This window comes from Podarcis pityusensis (genome assembly GCF_964106645.2).
Source record: "Podarcis pityusensis genome assembly, chromosome: 5".
NCBI lineage: Eukaryota > Metazoa > Chordata > Lepidosauria > Squamata > Lacertidae > Podarcis > Podarcis pityusensis.
The window spans coordinates 33,904,203-33,922,101 of NC_138032.1; the positions used below are offsets into that span (position 1 = coordinate 33,904,203).

General features: G+C 38.8%; 1 protein-coding gene across 3 annotated transcripts in view; it reads left to right on the top strand.

The window, feature by feature from the left end:
* CAB39 (calcium binding protein 39) overlaps positions 1-14,877 on the top strand; it is a 47,291-nt gene extending 32,414 nt beyond the window's left edge. For all 3 annotated transcript variants that reach the window (XM_081006975.1, XM_081006977.1, XM_081006976.1), the window contains exons 3-9: positions 728-892; positions 5,137-5,255; positions 8,314-8,482; positions 10,050-10,109; positions 10,641-10,706; positions 11,607-11,750; positions 12,509-14,877. In XM_081006975.1, coding sequence (XP_080863101.1) covers positions 728-892; positions 5,137-5,255; positions 8,314-8,482; positions 10,050-10,109; positions 10,641-10,706; positions 11,607-11,750; positions 12,509-12,697 — 912 coding nt within the window. In that variant the 3' untranslated portion in view covers positions 12,698-14,877. The remainder of the gene's footprint in view (positions 1-727; positions 893-5,136; positions 5,256-8,313; positions 8,483-10,049; positions 10,110-10,640; positions 10,707-11,606; positions 11,751-12,508) is intronic.
* The last annotated feature ends 3,022 nt before the right edge of the window (positions 14,878-17,899 follow it).

Sequence of the window (17,899 nt, forward strand, 5' to 3'; positions counted from 1 at the left end):
ACAATTTTGTGTATGTTGATCTATTTCCAGCTTCTTGGTTTACCTCAGCTTTATTTTTAAACTGCCACTGTGCTGGTTTGTGGCATATATAATTGCTCTTGGTGCAGTAAATATTTACTTAGTCATAGAACAGACCTTGTTAGCACTCTGACTCCCCTCCCCCTTTCTCTCTCTAACCTTTATTCAGTGTGTAACATCCTTGACTTTCAGCTAAAGTATGGCATTCATGGTCCTTTTGTGGAATATGTTCAGATGACAGCTAGCTTCCCCCACCCCAACTAAATCGTCCCAATTTCCCCCCATTGTAGAGTGTCATGGGATTACCAGTTATTCTGTAGCTTAGTCACTCTCCCCTGGTTGTGGGAATGTGGCACACTGAACTCTCATCACCACCCCAGGATTTTGTGATCTGGCTGAACTACACCAGTGAAATTGTGTACTTTAAAAATGTATTGCACTTTAGCCATCTGAAGCTCTCTGTGTTTTCAGCACATAACAAACACCACTTAACTAATTAGGAATAATTTTATTCTTTCAGTGTATAACCAGGAGGTAGGTATGCATAGGTGGGCAGAAGTTGGGGCTGTAATTGTATCAGTGAAATATGTGTTGATGTTCATTGTTCATTTTGATATCTGTTGCATGTTTTGGTCTCAAGCACATACTAATGAGTAGCTTGGTTTTGGCTTTTGAAACAATTACAGCTTTTATGTTTTTCCTTGCTCAGGCTACTGAAGAAGTTTCCAAAAATTTAGTTGCCATGAAAGAAATCTTGTATGGCACAAATGAAAAGGAGCCTCAGACAGAAGCTGTTGCTCAGCTTGCTCAGGAGCTATACAACAGTGGTCTTCTTAGCACCCTAGTAGCTGACCTACAACTCATTGATTTTGAGGTAAGAAAATGTTACACAGACTCATTGCAGCTTCAGTTTCAGATTCATGTTGCTTTAGAAAACCATGGTCCCCAAAGAGATCTTCCTAATGTGTAGTTTGGAAAGTGATGGAGAATATATGCTCACACATAAAATTTCTGGATTTATTAATTATTAAGGAACATTTAATACTTTGACAGTTGTTTGACTGTAACATCAAAAGAACTATATTGTCATAGCACATTTTATACCCAACCTATTACTGCAGTTTAACTCCTAGTCCTGGAAAGGTAAAGCACACAGGATCCCTCATGTTCAAAGAGAAGTAAAACCGCTCAAGGCATCCTGGGTCATGATCCTGGGGCCACAGTTTTGTGGATCCACTCCTACTAATTTTTGCTGCTGCCCTAGATCAGGGATGGGAAAATATGCTATGTGATTGGTAGGATTTAGAAGAACATCAGAAGAGCCTTACTTATCTAGTTCAGGATACTGTTTTCACAGTGTCCAGCCAGATGTCTGTGCAAAGCCTGAAATTCATGATTCTAAATGAGACAAACTTTGTAGAGGGAGGGGACACTCAGCTCATCGCATGCCTGCAGACTTTTGTAGAGACGTAATACTGAGCCTGGTGATCTGGGGAGAGTGAAATTTCAGCAGTAATTTCTGTGAAAGGAGAAGCTGTGTGTGCATTGTAATGTTTCACTTGAGCAAAATGGCTCCTATTTTAATGGCATTACAACAGAAGCCCTGCAGGTGGTGTATCTGATTGTGTGCATTTGGAACCTTTGTGGCTGCAAAGGATTGCTAGATTTTGGTGAACTTGCTCAAGGCACGTTAGCTATGCTTATTGGTACTGAGGTGACAACTCTGTTGTCATTTTGATTATCTGAATAGTGCATGAATGTAAATTGGATAAAGGCTTCTGCTATTCCAAGAAGTAATATACAGAGAATTCCTTTTAATTCTCTGTAAAACAGAGCTGTTTGTCCTTTCAATGGATCCTGGTATGATGAATTTACTTTGGAATGTCAACTCTCTCTGGTCTCTTCTGCTTATTGTCATACCTGACACTGTTATGAATGATATTTTCCCCTTGGAGGTGCATTCCAGAATAGATTAATCAGGAAGTCCACAAAGCCACTGTGATGTCTTATAAAACTAGATCCTTGTGATCTGTTAAGGGAAATTTTAAAGTCGAAATTACATTGTATAAAGTTCTAGAAAACACTCATATGCTAAAAAACCTTATTTCTCTTTAAACAAATGGCTTTCTTAAACCACATTCATTCTGTTAACCAGTTATTTCTGTACTGTCTCCTTTGAGGTTGCCTTTTCCATATATGCTTACTGAGAAACCCAGGTCTAGCATAGCAAGAGTTTTTGTTTGTTTGTTGTTTCATTTTAATTTTTGTAAGTCTCCCGTGAGTCCAGGTTCTGAGAAAAAGGTGGGATATAAATTTTTGTTTATTAAATTTATATTCCAAAGGGCAGTTTACAATACAAAAAGACAAAATTCAAAACATAAAAGCACAACAACAACAACAACATTTTAAGGCCATAGATTGTTTAATCAGCCCAAGGCATGGTCAGAGAGGAATGATTTTGCCTGGCATGCCTGCCTGGGGAAAGAGTGTGTTCACAAACGGGGACTTACTGCAGAAAAGGCCCATTCTTGTGTTCCTACTCCCCAGACATCTCATGGAGAAGGCACACAAATAAGGGCCTCAGATGATGATCATAGTGTCAGGGTCTGTTCATATGGGGAGATGTTGTCTTGAAGTATTGAAGTCCTGAGCCGTTTGAGGCTTTATAGGTCAAAACCATCACTTAGAATTGGACCTTGAAACCAATTGGAGGCCAGTGCTGTCAGGCCAGAATTGGAGTTACATGCTCAGACCATCTTGCTGCTGAATTCTGCACCCTCTGAAGTTTCTGAACTATCTTCACAGGCAGCACCACGTATAACGCATTGCAGTCATTTAACCTAGAGGTTAGCAGAGCCTAGACAACAGAAGTTATGCTATCCCTGTCCAGATAGGTGTGCAGCTGGGCCATCAGTCAAACTGTTGGAAAGCACTTTGCACCACCAAGGTGGTCTAAACCTCCTATGATACTAATGGATCCAGAAGTTCCCCTAAGCTGCATACTTGGTCCTTCAGAGGCAGTGTAACTGCATCAAGAGCAGACCACCTCCCATCCATACACTAACAGTGCCCTCAATCTTAACTACAATAAGCTTCAGCTTGTTGGCTCTCATCCAGTCCACTAATAATAAACATAATTACTTTCCAGAGGTCTTATTTGCTTATGGAAGGGATATTAGGTGTTCTAGGTTTGAGGTGTGCATTTACTCTTCTTCAATAGATGTCCAGTGGTTTGTGGGCAGACAGATCTTCAGGGTGTTGTGTATGGACCACAAAATACCTTTCATATCTATTAAAACGAATGCCCCCAGGGAGTTACTTCAACTACTTGAGTGATTTTTTTTCTTGGTTTCTTCTGAAAACTGTTTGTTGAATGCCTTCTTCTGCTTGGGTCAGTACTAGGAGCTTTTAGTCTTCACCTCTGCCCATGAAGGACGTGTGTTTATCATCATAGTGACAAAGTTACATCATTGGAAGTGGTAAATAGTTCAAACAATGATGTAATTGTGTATTATTGTGAACCATCACCAAGTTCATTATGCGGCTAACAAGGAAATACTGTTACTAATGGCAAGTCCGGAAAGAATAATGAGACCCTAGGCAAAATTGGCTGAGCTGGTGAATGACGCTTGACTGTTGTGATACGTGGGGTTTGGGTGAGACCGCTTCCAGAAACACTGTCCTACTCATTGCCGGAACAAAGGGCTCTGGTGCTGCTTTGGGCCAGCTTACAATGGAATTGGAATTTAGAAAATCATTTGTCTTTTAAATACTTAACATTTATTTTCAGCAGCTCAACATCCAACTATTTGTGCAGGTGGGTGGGTAGAAAACTTCAAGCACACCCCGCCCCCCTTTGCAGCTTCCATTTGGTGTGGATAATGTTTACAGACAGCTACTGGTGGCATGGGTCTCTTTCCATGAATGATAACAGCACTTTTTCCTTGGCTGGATGCCATTTCTCCAGTTTGAGCCCATGTGATTGTTTTCACCCATATTGTTTGAGACTCTTGACTGTTACCTCAGCTGCATGGGAGCTGCTCATAGTAAAATGGCTCTCATATACTGAGAGTAACATTGAAAGCGAAGGTAGCCAACACACTGCCTCCGGGTGTTGTTGAACTACTGCATGGGTAGGCAAACTAAGGCCGGGGGCCAGATCCAGTCCAATCACCTTCTCAATCTGGCCCGCAGACTGTCTGGGAATCAGCGTGTTTTTACATGAGTAGAATGTGTGCTTTTATTTAAAATGCATCTCTGGGTTATTTCTGGGGCATAGGAATTCATTCATATTTTTTTCCAAAATATAGTCAAGCCCCCCACAAGGTCTGAGGGAAAGTAGACCGGCCCCCTGCTGTAAAAGCTTCCATCATCCCTCACCATTGGCCATGCTGGCTGATGCTAATGGGAATTGTAGTTCAACAACATCTGGAAGACAATATGTTGGTTACCCTTGGTTTAAACCACCTTGAATTAGCAAAGAAACCCTGTCAACAACATGATCTTCCTAGATAAATGTTTTAAGGCATTGCTTGTGGCCTTTTTCCTGCTGCTTATAGTTATATCTACTAACTACAAGCAAATGAATAAACTGTTCTGAGGAAGTTGTTATAAAGAAAGGAGTAGTCATGAACACAAGTGTAACTCATGTTGAGGTACATGAAACAAGATACTGTTCCATTTTCAAATGCCTAATGGTCAATTCAGAACATGAAGTTTACCTGCTAAGAGTGTGTCACAGATTAAGTCAAACTTCACATGGGATGGAAACTTCAGGTATGGTAGTTTGGTTTCATTCTTAAAGTACACAAATCATGACTGGATAAGGGGGATTCTTAGCAGCAACCAGTGATATATAACTGTGATAAATTTTATTCTAGGACTAAATAAAACCATAACTCCTAAACTTGTGTCATTGGTTAAACCGTGCTCTGTGCTTTATATATTAAAATTGGCATCGCAATAGCAAATGTTTTGGGAATTCTTGGGCAATAGTAAGTGCAAGTCTTGGACAATTCAGTTTGCAGCTTTAAAGGCATGAAGTTATGGTCTCTTCATGTTATCCCTTTCTATATTCACCACTGATTCTATATGCTGTATGGCTTGTGTTTTTTGCAGGGCAAAAAGGATGTGGCTCAGATATTCAACAACATTCTGAGGAGGCAAATTGGTACAAGAACCCCCACAGTCGAATACATCTGCACTCAGCAAAATATACTGTTCATGCTGTTAAAAGGGTGCGTATAGTATGTTGTACAAACAAACATAAACTGCTGTACTCCCAGCTTAAGACTAGGTCACACCCACCCCCTTCTCCTGCTCTCTTCAGTCAGGTACGCTATCGGTGATTGGAAGTCAAACTGAGCTGTGAAAAACAGATTGCTGAAGTTGCTTGCATGGTCATAGGTATTTGCTAGAAAAATTCAACCAAAATTATGAAAGTGACTCCTGACTGTATGTGGAAGAGACCTTAAAGGGCAATGGAGGCACTGTGTTTGAAGCTCATGCGTTCATAAATGATATGAATTCCATGTTTGGTTTCTCTTTGAATGAACTGAATCATTACTCTTCCAAGGGAGTAACTAATACTTAAAACACATTGGACAGCAAATCACCTCCTGTGTTCCTTTGAGGTCATCTCCCCTTTTGTTCTTGCATTTGGTGCCTTCCCTTCTTTCCTAAGTTGTGTTTGACCTGGTTCACACTTAATGCTAAGCCATACCATGGTTTATCACAAATGTGTAGGCTACTGAAAAGGAGATTGCAGCCATTTTTCTACTCTTCTAGTCCCCACTGCTGCGACTTAAGGCATGGTTTGGCTTAGCATAGAAGTGGCTAACCTTTTAAAAGGACATACTTTGGCATCACAATAAGGAACCTACAGGAGTGTTCAGTCATTATATTTTAAAATAGTAGAAAGACCAGAGGAGGAATGACGCAGTCACAATCTCCCTATCATGCCTTCATACTAAGCCATAGTTTGCCTTAGTGCTATGCGATAACTGAGCCTTTGTGCTTAGAAACGTTCACCTTAAAGTTTCCCTATAGGATCCCAGTTTGGCAGCGGTTTTGCACATAGAATTATCTGACTCTGCGAACTGGGCCAAGACATTTGACCCTGTTCCTATTGTTCACAGAGCAGAACTTCAAACTGAAGTCATGCTCCACAATTCACCCTGTGGCTTGTGATACACAATCCATATCCTTGTAGTTATGATACACCGTTGGCTCAGGCTTGCCCAGACAAAGGCTAATTCATTATGTGCACTCCCTGCCATATTGCTGTTTCCGCTTCTTATATTAATTGCATTGTTTCATTGAAGCATCATGCTTGGTTTTTTTAACATTCTAACAATGAAACAAATGTGACACTTTACACCAAATTAATGGATAATGTAAGTGTTGGTGCTGTTTGAACAGAGGGGTATTTGAGATTGTTTTCTTCCGTACTTAAGGAAATGACATCTCTTCCTTTTTTTAAAAAAGAAAAAAACCCTATGAAAACGGTTAATTGAGAGCTTGCCAACCTTAAAACACTTCGGAAGCCTTTCACACAACAGAACCCAATTATTTTTCTTTGCTATTTTTTCTCCTGATGATGATGATCTCAGTTGCATTTGGCCAAATGTTTAGGGTAGCTTCTGTTTTCCTTTCTTACACCAGCTAGTTCTTGGGGGAAAGCAGTATAGCATATTTTTGAGGTGCTTAGTTTTGCATGCATAAATAGCTTGATGCTCTCAGAACGAGATGCTGTGTTCCTTAACTAGGAAGATAGATAATCTTAAAATATTAGAGAGGCCACATTCATCCCACATTTCCAGACCAATCCACTCTGTACATCACCGAATGCAGCAGGATATCCCAAACAAGCAATGTGTTCTGAACACATTAAACTACTTACTTACTTATTCAGATCTTGCCCATCCAAGTGTAGGTAACAGTGCATTAATCACCACTAAATGTTAAGATCACTTTAATAGCTAAGGTGCAATCTAGGTAAGTTTAAGTTCAAACTACTGAGAGCTTTTTCAGTCAAACCAACACAAATATGGTAAGAAGCCTTTGCAGATAGTGGAGAACCAGTGTAAATGCTCCTGACATTCCATCTCCATGAGGAAGCTTTGAAACCCCTTTATACTTTATTTGGAGCTTTCAAACAATTAAATTCAGCTTTGTGTTCAGTGCATTTTAAAGGTGTGGATGAGGGTCATTAAGTCTGAAAGACTAAGGAGACACAGCTTTCTAATCTATGAAGTTTGTAATAAGTATTCTTGACCTCTGTTGCAACCTAAGCCTTTGTAGATTAGCAGCATGTGAGGTTATGAACCTGACTGTCATAGAAAGGGGAAAATAGTTGTTCCAGAGCCAAATTATCTGAAGAATCAATCTCTCATACCAGTGGGCATATATGTTATGACTGTCTGCAGAGGCCTTGCTCCAAATGCCTCTAGCTTCAGAAGGTAAACAAGGAGTGACAGAGGCCTTTTCTGGAATGCAGACTTATCCTTTTGAACTACCTCCCAGACTAGATTCACACAGCACCCTTTCTTGGCTATTTCATAATTTGCTGTTGCTGCTGCCACCACCGCAACATAGTATCTTTAAAGAATATTTGCCAATATAATCTACAAACATAGATGGTGAGGAGGTTCAATATTTGTATTAGTGAATGTTGCTACATCAATCCCTTCAAAGGTATTAGAGTGTAAGCCATTGAAAGAGCAAAATTCTAATCTAGAATCTAGAATTTGCTATTTCCATAGGCCAGGATCTAACTTGCATCACTGTGTGCAAGTGGAAAGCCAATCTGTGCATGCAAAAGGAGGAAGGAGATTGGCAGTGTTCAGTTGCTGCTGTATCTCTTCACATTGCTCCAGGGGATCGCCACACCTTTTGGATGTATCCTGGCAACCTTATATTAAATGGCAATTCAGCTATTTGTAGTAGATCTTCCTGACAGTCAGGCAATTTGAAAAAATTGAACTGGTGCACAATATTGAATATAAAATTAATAGGCCATTGATCAGTGTAGTTGTAGATAGGTGAACTGTGAAAGTGTTTTGAAAGTGCAGATGTCTATTCCTAGATTACGTATCAAGATCAGTGCCACCCTAGTGAGAGTGTTGCCATTGAAGAGTGGCACAGAAAATGTTAAAATAGTTTCACTGAAATTGTAGTATTTATTTTACTAATAAATATTATATACAGTAGTTGATGAAACTTTAAGGAGGTAAAAAGTTTGCTGTGATCATATTTCTCTTTCTGAGTTAATTACGTTGATGTCTCACTTTGCAGTTACGAATCCCCAGAAATTGCTCTGAATTGTGGAATCATGTTAAGAGAGTGCATCAGACATGAACCACTGGCAAAAATAATCTTGTGGTCAGAGCAGTTTTACGACTTCTTCAGATATGTGGAAATGTCAACATTTGACATCGCTTCAGATGCTTTTGCAACTTTCAAGGTAACACATTCTGAATTTTGACAGCTACATATCTATCTATCTATCTATCTCACACCTTCCCCATGAAATTTCAGAAAAACATACAACACATAACAAATATATAAAATCTCATTACAACAATCTAATATCAGCAGCTAGCAGCCATAGAACAGCATTAACGAAATCACAACAATTTGAGCAGTAAAAATACCCTTTAATTTTTTTTAACTGCTGCAGGAGCAGACGAGCCTTGCATAACTTCCTGAAGGCAAATATAAACTGTTGCATTCTTCACATTAATTGTGTGACTTCAAAATATCTGCAGAGGTGGTAGGTTGTATCCACCTGCTACTTAGAGTAGACCCATCAAAATTAATGGACCTTAGTCATGTCAAACTTAGCTGGCTATGTAGCATACAGACAAAATTCCTTCCATTATGTGATCTATAATTGGCTGTAGAGTAACCCATATACAGTCATACCTCGGGTTGCGAACATGATCCATGCAGGAGGCATGTTCACAACCTGCAGTGCCGCGTCTGTGCACGCGCGTGATGTGATTCGGCACATGCGCGTGATGTCATTTTGTGTTTATGCTCATGCACGAGCGCCAAAACCTGGAAGTAACCCGTTACAGTACTTCCGGGTTCGGTGCAGTCCGCAGCCCAAAAACACGCAACTTGCAGCGTTCATAACCCGAGATATGACTGTAAATAATTGAGGAAGATTACATAGTATGGTTATGAGAAAGTAATTAGCACCAAACAGAACAGAAAAGGTGAATATGTTCAAGACTACAGGATTTTTAAGGAAAGCATTTTCCCAGAGCCCAAAACACTACTTCTGACCAGAAACAAAATGGCAGAACATTGGGTACTGCCCAAAAGCAAGCCAAAGTGAATTAATTGTTCCACATTGAATTAAAGTGTGAGGGCCTCTGCCATTGAAAGAGAGAGAATTGTAATCAATGTTAAAGGTAAAGGGACCCCTGACCATTAGGTTCAGTCGTGACCGACTCTGGGGTTGCGGCGCTCATCTCGCTTTATTGTCCGAGGGAGCCGGTGTACAGCTTCCAGGTCATGTGGCCAGCATGACTAAGCCGCTTCTGGCGAACCAGAGCAGCACACGGAAACGCCGTTTACCTTCTCGCTGGAGCGGTACCTATTTATCTACTTGCACTTTGACGTGCTTTCGAACTGCTCGGTGGGCAGGAGCTGGGACCGAGCAACAGGAGCTCACCCGGCCACGGGGATTCAAACCGCCGACCTTCTGATTGGCAAGTCCTAGGCTCTGTGGTTTAACCCACAGCGCCACCTGCGTCCCAGTGTTAGTCCTACTCAAAATAGATCCATTTAAATTGACATGACTAAGGTCCATCTTGGCTGCCATTTAGAAGAGGAATTGCCCGAAAAGAGTGAAATATTGTCATTTCTAAAAGTGTGGCTTAAGAAAACCAGAGAAGCATATGAAAAAGGCTGCATATAACAACCAGGGGTAAAGGGGGATACAGTGAAGAACTGTTGCACCCTGAACTATAGGGTAGGAATGGAAATGCCATTTAAATAACCGTGTAATCTCTTGTTTTCAGGACTTACTAACAAGGCACAAGTTGCTCAGTGCAGAGTTCTTGGAACAGCATTATGATAGGGTATGTACTTTTATTTCATTTTTTATTTTAATTATGTTGTTATTTAATAATGCTAATTATATCCTAATAGAAGTTTCAAGCTGTCCCTTCACAATGTTGCCCAACTGCTATCTGTTCAGTTTTTATTATTCTTATTTCCATATCAATGCAAGTTCAGTGTTTGACAGCAAACTCTTGCAACTACACAGTTCTAAAAACGCTGGGAATGAAATTGTATATTAAGAAACCTGTTTCCTTGGTGTGCCAGAATAATCACAAGGGCATGTGTGACAACCGTGCTCCATCTGCTGGTCACATCTGATAATGAAAATGTAAATCTGCTTGTGTTCCCTGTCATGTTGTTGCCTAAAGAATTGCCTGAAAATTTCCTTCAGCCTTTCCACTTGATCATACAGAAATTGAAGCAAAATACTTGAAATGTTTAAATCTTTACATTATTTCTGTGTTTAATATTTGTGCTTCCAGTTCATTGAAATCATTTGGAATCAGAGTGCTTGTGATAGTTAGATTTTTCTTTCTTTCTCCATTCAGTTCTTCAGTGAATACGAGAAGTTACTCCATTCAGAAAACTACGTGACAAAACGACAGTCGCTTAAGGTAGAGAGAGACCTTACTGACTTTAATTATTTTGACATTAGAAAATATTATGAAGAACTTAATTTCAGCAGGTAGGACCAAGCTAGCTATTCATTCTACATTGTCTCCTGATCAGTTAAGAAAGTTTTGAAGCATGAGGTTTTATACTTTAGGAAACCAATATTCTAACATTTAATGGTTAGTACAGGTTTTATAACTGCAAGACTCAAACATTTTGCAAATGTTGAGTAAAAACCTGGAAAGTTTTTGTTTCCTAAGGTGCCTCATCAGTATATCAATATATTAATATACACATGGACACATACACAACCTTTCCCCCCAAACCTTGATTCATATCAACAGTTTCACTATAAAAACAAACAGCATGATCTAACATTCTGCACTCATGAAGTTCAAAGTGCAGAAATTTCTATGTACACTGGATGACCCCAAGGATCAAGTCTTTATCCCCTAGAGCTCATGCTTTGCCATAATAACCAATGCTGAACTTGACTAGCCCATTGAGGTCCTCAAAATCTTACAGATGGCCGTAGTGTGTTTTCTCCTTGTGCTGTAAGTCAGAAGACTTGTCAGGATTTTGTTGGCCACACTCCCCATACAGTATCCTTTAAACTCTGGTTTAATTTGGCACAAGATTGCTTGCACATATTCTCCTGTGTTACCTGCAACATACAACAAATAACAATGGATTGCATCCAATTTTTCCTGAAGTCGTCCAAATTATGCAGACTCAGTAATGCTAGTTTAGGTAGCACTAGAATAGAGTTGTAATAGAATATAATACCAGAAATTCTGGCTCTTGAAAAAAATCATTGTGGCTAAAGAACAAAAAAAGGTTGATTGAGTTTTATAGCCCTAATGGAAAACTTCACCACTCCCCCCCCCCCTCTTGTTTTTTAGCTGCTTGGTGAACTACTGTTGGATAGGCACAACTTCACAATTATGACAAAATACATCAGTAAACCTGAAAATCTCAAACTTATGATGAACCTTCTAAGAGACAAGAGTCGCAACATTCAGTTTGAAGCCTTTCATGTCTTTAAGGTAGAAACAGCTTTTAAATGTTGTTGATAATGGTATTCAACACTTCCTGTAAACAGAAGGTATCTAATCTTACATTGATCTAATACTACACCAGAGTGGCTTGACATAACTGAATGAGAAGTATTGGATAAGTATTGGAAAGGGTGGGTGGGGTATGTTGTACAAAGCAAATTTTGTTTCAAAGTCAAATTTATTTTTTAATTGAATCCATCTCTGAGACTGGCTTATCATTTTTCCTAAAACATTCAAATACATATATCACATGCAGCTATTTTGAAACAAACAGATCCCCTACATTTTTCTGAAAAGAAGCCCCTTAATATTGCATGTAATATTTGTTTTTAATATCCTGTGACAAACAAAAGTTTCTGCATGAATTATTTCATTAATTGCACTAATGAGTATTTTTCAACACAACCCTTTGTAAGCAGTTTTGCTTGGTGCTACTTGGATTGCGAATATGCATATTCAAATGCACTAAATCATTTTGAAAATAGTATCTAGGAACATTTGTTCCATTAATAGGTTAAACTAATGAATTCCAGGAGGGAATAATCCATTCTGTTGTTTTAAGTGATGCTTGGTCCTTGTCACTAAGAAGACAGATGCTAATAATTGCACAAACATTGCCCGTGGGCTTTTAGCACCTTGTAGACTTGGCTCATACTTTACATAAATGTAAATATTCCTCGGAGAGTTAATATTTTATGATATATTAACTGAACTTTTCCCATACTGACCATCTTCTTTCATTGCAGGTGTTCGTAGCCAACCCTAACAAGACGCAGCCTATATTAGATATCCTCCTAAAGAACCAGACCAAACTTATTGAGTTCCTCAGCAAGTTTCAGAACGACAGGACCGAGGATGAACAATTTAATGATGAGAAGACCTATTTAGTTAAACAGATCAGGGATTTGAAAAGACCAGCACAGCAAGAAGCTTAATCTCCTATAAACCCCTAAAATATTAAATCCAAATTCAGCATTTGCTGTTAGATATTCAGCATCAGGCACTCTTATCAATTCATGAGGAACATTACTGCTAATCTGCTGTTCAGTGAACAGTGTTTGTTTTTCTCTCTTTTTTTTTAGTCCAAGTTGACAAACCTAGCTGCTGCTTTCTTGCACAATGTGGACTTTCTTGGTATTTGTGTCTGAATTCAAGCACACTGCTTGTTTTTAGAAGTTTGGGGGGCGGGGGGGAGATTGTTGGTTCATGAAAGCAAACATATAGAAGATAGTTTGGGATAGGAAAAGAAGGTATTAGAGTAGTTTAAGTGACGGGGTGCATGCTTGCAAATCTGATTCAATCCGTACGTTTGCACTTAACCTTGTATGAGATGCGAGCACAATGTTATCTGTGCATACTTGGCACCATAGTATAAGATTGTATGCCTTGATTTTAAAAAAAAATGTGCAGTGCTTTATGTGTAATCAAAGGGGAAATGTGAGCTTACTGGGATGAACAGTTGTCTTGCAAATAAAACTGATACTGAAACATAGCAACTTCTAAAGAGTGAAATCTCAGAGTTCATAAGGAAAATGTATATATGCCTTTCACTGCTTTGTAGGTTTTTTGTTTTCTTTGGAGAGAGAGAGTGTGTGTGATTTTGTTGAAAATTGAGTTGTAGACTTGGAAATACATTCTAAGGGTTTTTGTTAATTTTACTTTGAAGGTATTTCAGACAGTAGAGCTTAGCAGTGACACTTTGCATTTCATTTCAACAATGCTTGTTGGTTTCTTTTGTATATAACTCCTAGGCTGCTCATTTCTTTAAAAAGGATTTAATTTGTACAGCAGAGGAATGTTAATGTATTAGTCTGTATCTTTTACCTGATACTGAGTTTTGCAAAATGAAAGCTCATCTGTAATGAATACTTAGGATCACATGGAAATGCTCATTTCACATTTCTTAAATACAGCAGCATTAAAAAGAAGAAAATCCAGTTTTTCTGTATTCACTGGTTTAATGGGGTGCCATCAGTTAGGGTAGACTAAAATATAGTTCTGGAACCCACTAACCTATATCCTTCAATGTTGGCCTTATTCATCTATATTAGTGCTGTGTTCAGCCAATTGCAAAATTATAAAGATTATGCTAAATTAATATCAATTTGTTTTTCCTTGTGGGTACATAGAGAATCTCTATTCCTTTCATATCGTTAACATTCGGTATGGTAGTTGTGATAGTAAATAACTTAATAATTCCCCTTTACTTCAAAAACCATAATTTCATAACTGTCCTAGTGTCAATATCTTGTTTGTTAATGCTGCAAACTATCAGTATTTATTTTTTAAGAAAGACTGATGTTGCACCACTTTTTGTTACTGTGATCATAACAAAAAAAAAATCTGCTAAATATATCTCAACTATGTTATCAAAATACTATCTATTCATCTTAATAGTAGTACTGAGATCACAACCAGCCAGCCAACTTTATGGATTAGGAGTATGGAAGTTCAAATTCTGCATGATTGAACCTGAATGAGAATGCTCTAAAATTATTTATTGCTTTCTAGCTTCTTTCTGGTTAAATTATTTCACAAATGATTAAACTAATCTCCTGATTGACACCTTAGCTAATTTTTACAGCTTTCATGAAGGAAGTAGGAAAGTAAATCCAGCAAATAGGATTCTAGTAATATTGGCCATCTCAGCATTGTCATGCTTCCTTTAGTGGTCATAACCTGTCCTTTGCAAAGTGATTCATAATGTCTACTGAAAGAAGAAAAAGTAATCATTAAGCCTTTATTAAATCATTTATATAGACAGGCAAAACTGGCCATGAGATGATATTATAGTTCAGTACTCTGTCCTTTTTTATATTTTGGTTAATCGTAGTTAAGAAAAGGAAAATATTACTTGGCAAGTTATTCTCCATTATGCATAAGGCTTCCACTTTAGGGGGGAAATGTAGAAATGCTAAAAAGTTATGTATGTGTATATATAAAGAAGTTCAAAGATGGATTTGGATATTGGTTTTGCTTCTCTACTATTTGGCATGGGAGAAAGTGGCTCTAACTTTTTTCAAACATTAATCCTTGGAGTGTTGGCATTCAAAAAAAGTTGTATTTAAGACCATTTGATGTGCTATTCATATTAAAAAAAACTATTGTACTGGAAGTGGTTTCTTATCTGTGTGAAGGCTTAAAGATATTACTAAAAGTTATTTAATGTGAGAAGTGTTTTTAAACAAAAAAGATGTATACAATTGTAATTCTACTTCCACAAAAGCATTTCATTTCTTCAGATGAATGCATTTCTTAGAAGATCTGGCTGGCCCCATAATTTAAATAGAAATAAAATTTTGAAGAAACACAATTGTGTGTTTTATAATATTTATAGAGGGGGGGAAGAACCCACCTGAATCGGATTATTTCTTTTAAGAGGTATATATTCTGCACTTCTTGTGAATGCAGTTGAAACCTTAATGCAATATATATACAGTATATATAAATAGCCATCTACACTTGGAACAACATATAATACTTCTCCAACCTTTGCATGTTAGGTTTATTTCTATCTTACGCAGAATTTAAATTTTGCTAATAGAAACTCTGTTTTTCCCACATATAGGTAACATCTCCTGGACTGATCTAAATCACAAACTTAACTACCCTGTCTTTCTTCAAAGTTCCATGGAAATTTATCATTTGGTGAACATGTATATTTGGGTGAAGATGCTGAGAATTCAGTTAAGACACTCAACTGCAGCTCCATGAGAGAGGGAATGACTTAAGCCCATTTTAATATGGATTTGTTCCCCAATTCCCACAATCCACTTGGGGAGGTGGATGAGTTTGCCCACCTGTCAATCACCATGACATCTGATGCAATCATACCATGCAGGCAAAGGAAGAGCCCAGAGTATTATGAATAAGATACTATATTGCATCCTAGGTTGCCTTGGCTATTTCCAATCTAAGGGAGTTTCACACACCTAACTTTGGGGGTCCCCCCACCCCATTAATCAGAGGTTCATTTACAACCTTAAAAAAGAGCAGTTTTTTCCAGTCTCTTTATGTATATCATATTAAAACTAGCTATGGTCTTCCTCTTCCTTGTTATACACTTAAATTGTGTATCTTGAAGCCTGACTCAAAGATTGGAATGTAAAACTTAATGCACCTTTAAATAACATATTTGTTGAAGTACAGTTCTCATAATTTCTGCAAGATTCTTGACATCCCCTTGTATCTTTTACCGCTGCTCCCACCAGAATCAAGCAGACTGCCAAAATAGCAGGGTGTCCTTTGGGCTTAGCTGCAAAGCAAGATAAGTCAGGTGTTAAGTTGATCCTCACCTCTGTACAAAGGTGCAAATTATATTTAAATCTTCTTAGCGGTAAACCAAATTGGGCTACTCTAGGAGGGAACATTTAAATTGCTTTAAATTAGGATCTTTCTGAGTGTTCTTAACTTCTTAACCTAGGAGTGGGTAGGGGGTATCATTAGAAGTCATATATGGATATCTGGTTTTCCCAGCTTTACTCCTAATCCTAACCTAAAATACCCTGTGAATCAGCAGGTGCCTTCATTTAGTGAATTATTTTAACACCTTGCCACTCCATTTTGGTAGGAATAGCTCTTACTTGGGGTACTAAGTCATCATCTCTCAGTTCCCAATCTCTGCATATACAACTCCTTTCCCTGCTTCTCACCCTTTATTTATTTATGTCCCACCTTTCTTCCAGTACAGAACCCAAGGACTTTGTTGGCAATCTTAGAGGGCTGGGGCCATCATAACATGGCAGTGGTGGCCCAAGTGGACAGGGCAATGGTGGGCAGCTCTTAGCTTTAATTGTATGGTAGAACACATTCCACCCACACAAAGTCAGAGGTTTTTACACACAGACGCACCCCTACACCTTCTCCCATCTCATGTCTAGGGAAGCATGAGGCACTATCGCAGTTCAATGACACAATCTGGTCAAGCCAAACCACTCAAGGGTGCAAAGAAGAACTGATGAGAAAATCCTGAGGCAAGAAAAAGTGCTGGAACCAAACTATACTTGACTATCACTGCTTGGTCTCTGCAGGCACCATCACATTTGTTTGTGGGTGTTACAGAGCCTGTAGGCACTGCACTGGTAACGTCCCCAATAGCACTTTGGTCCTGTTTCAAACAACAGTGGTGCCCCGCAAGACGAATGCCTCGCAAGACAGAAAACCCGCTAGACGAAAGGGTTTTCCGTTTTTTGATGCGCTTCGCAGGACGAATTTCCCTATGGGCTTGCTTCGCAAGACGAAAATGTCTTGCGAGTCTTGAGATTTTTTTTCGCTCCCCCCCCCCTTTTTCTAAGCCACTAAGCCGCTAATAGCCTTTTAGCAGCTAAGCCTCTAAGCCTTTAATAGCCGCTAAACCGCTAATAGCGCTAATCCGCTAAGCCGTTAATAGGGTTGCTTCACAAGACGAAAAATCGCTAGACGAAGAGACTCGCGGAACGGATTAATTTCGTCTTGCGAGGCACCACTGTAGTCATTTTCAATTACAAACAGCCTCACTATCTGTGGCATTGCACCTGCTTGGATAACAACTGAATAACCTTCGGGTACAGTTTGGCAGCAGTTCCCTTGATCATGGTGACATTTTGCCCAGTAGCTTTGAACACGAGAATTGTTTCTTGTTTTATCCATGATTGTCTAGTTCATACCTGGCAAGCTATACAGAAACAAATTCCTGTGTCAAGTGTCCATTGAAGGAGAATGGACATGGTGTATAAAATTTCTCCCTTTTTAGCCACTCCTCTTCTTTGCGACATAAATTCATCGTTAGTCTGCCCATCTCCTGAATCTTTGGGGTCTTCCAGCATTATTCTTTTCAAAAAGCTCAGCAATCTGGCAGGTGCTCTCAGCCATGTTTGAGTCTTATCCAACGGCCTCCTCAGACATGTTTTGTTAAAACATCCAGACATGTTTGTTTGTTTTTTAATATAATTTTTATTGATTTTTGCACAAATTTTCCAACATAACAACTCCAAAACATCCAGACATGTATACTGCAAAGTGCTTGACACTCATAGTGTGTTAGTGATGGAGTTAATTCTGTTTTATTAGTTCTGAAATGCTCCCCCAATGCTAACACATCATTTCCATGCATCACTGCCAAACTTTTGGAGGCACGGACGGTGTTGAAAGCAGGATCG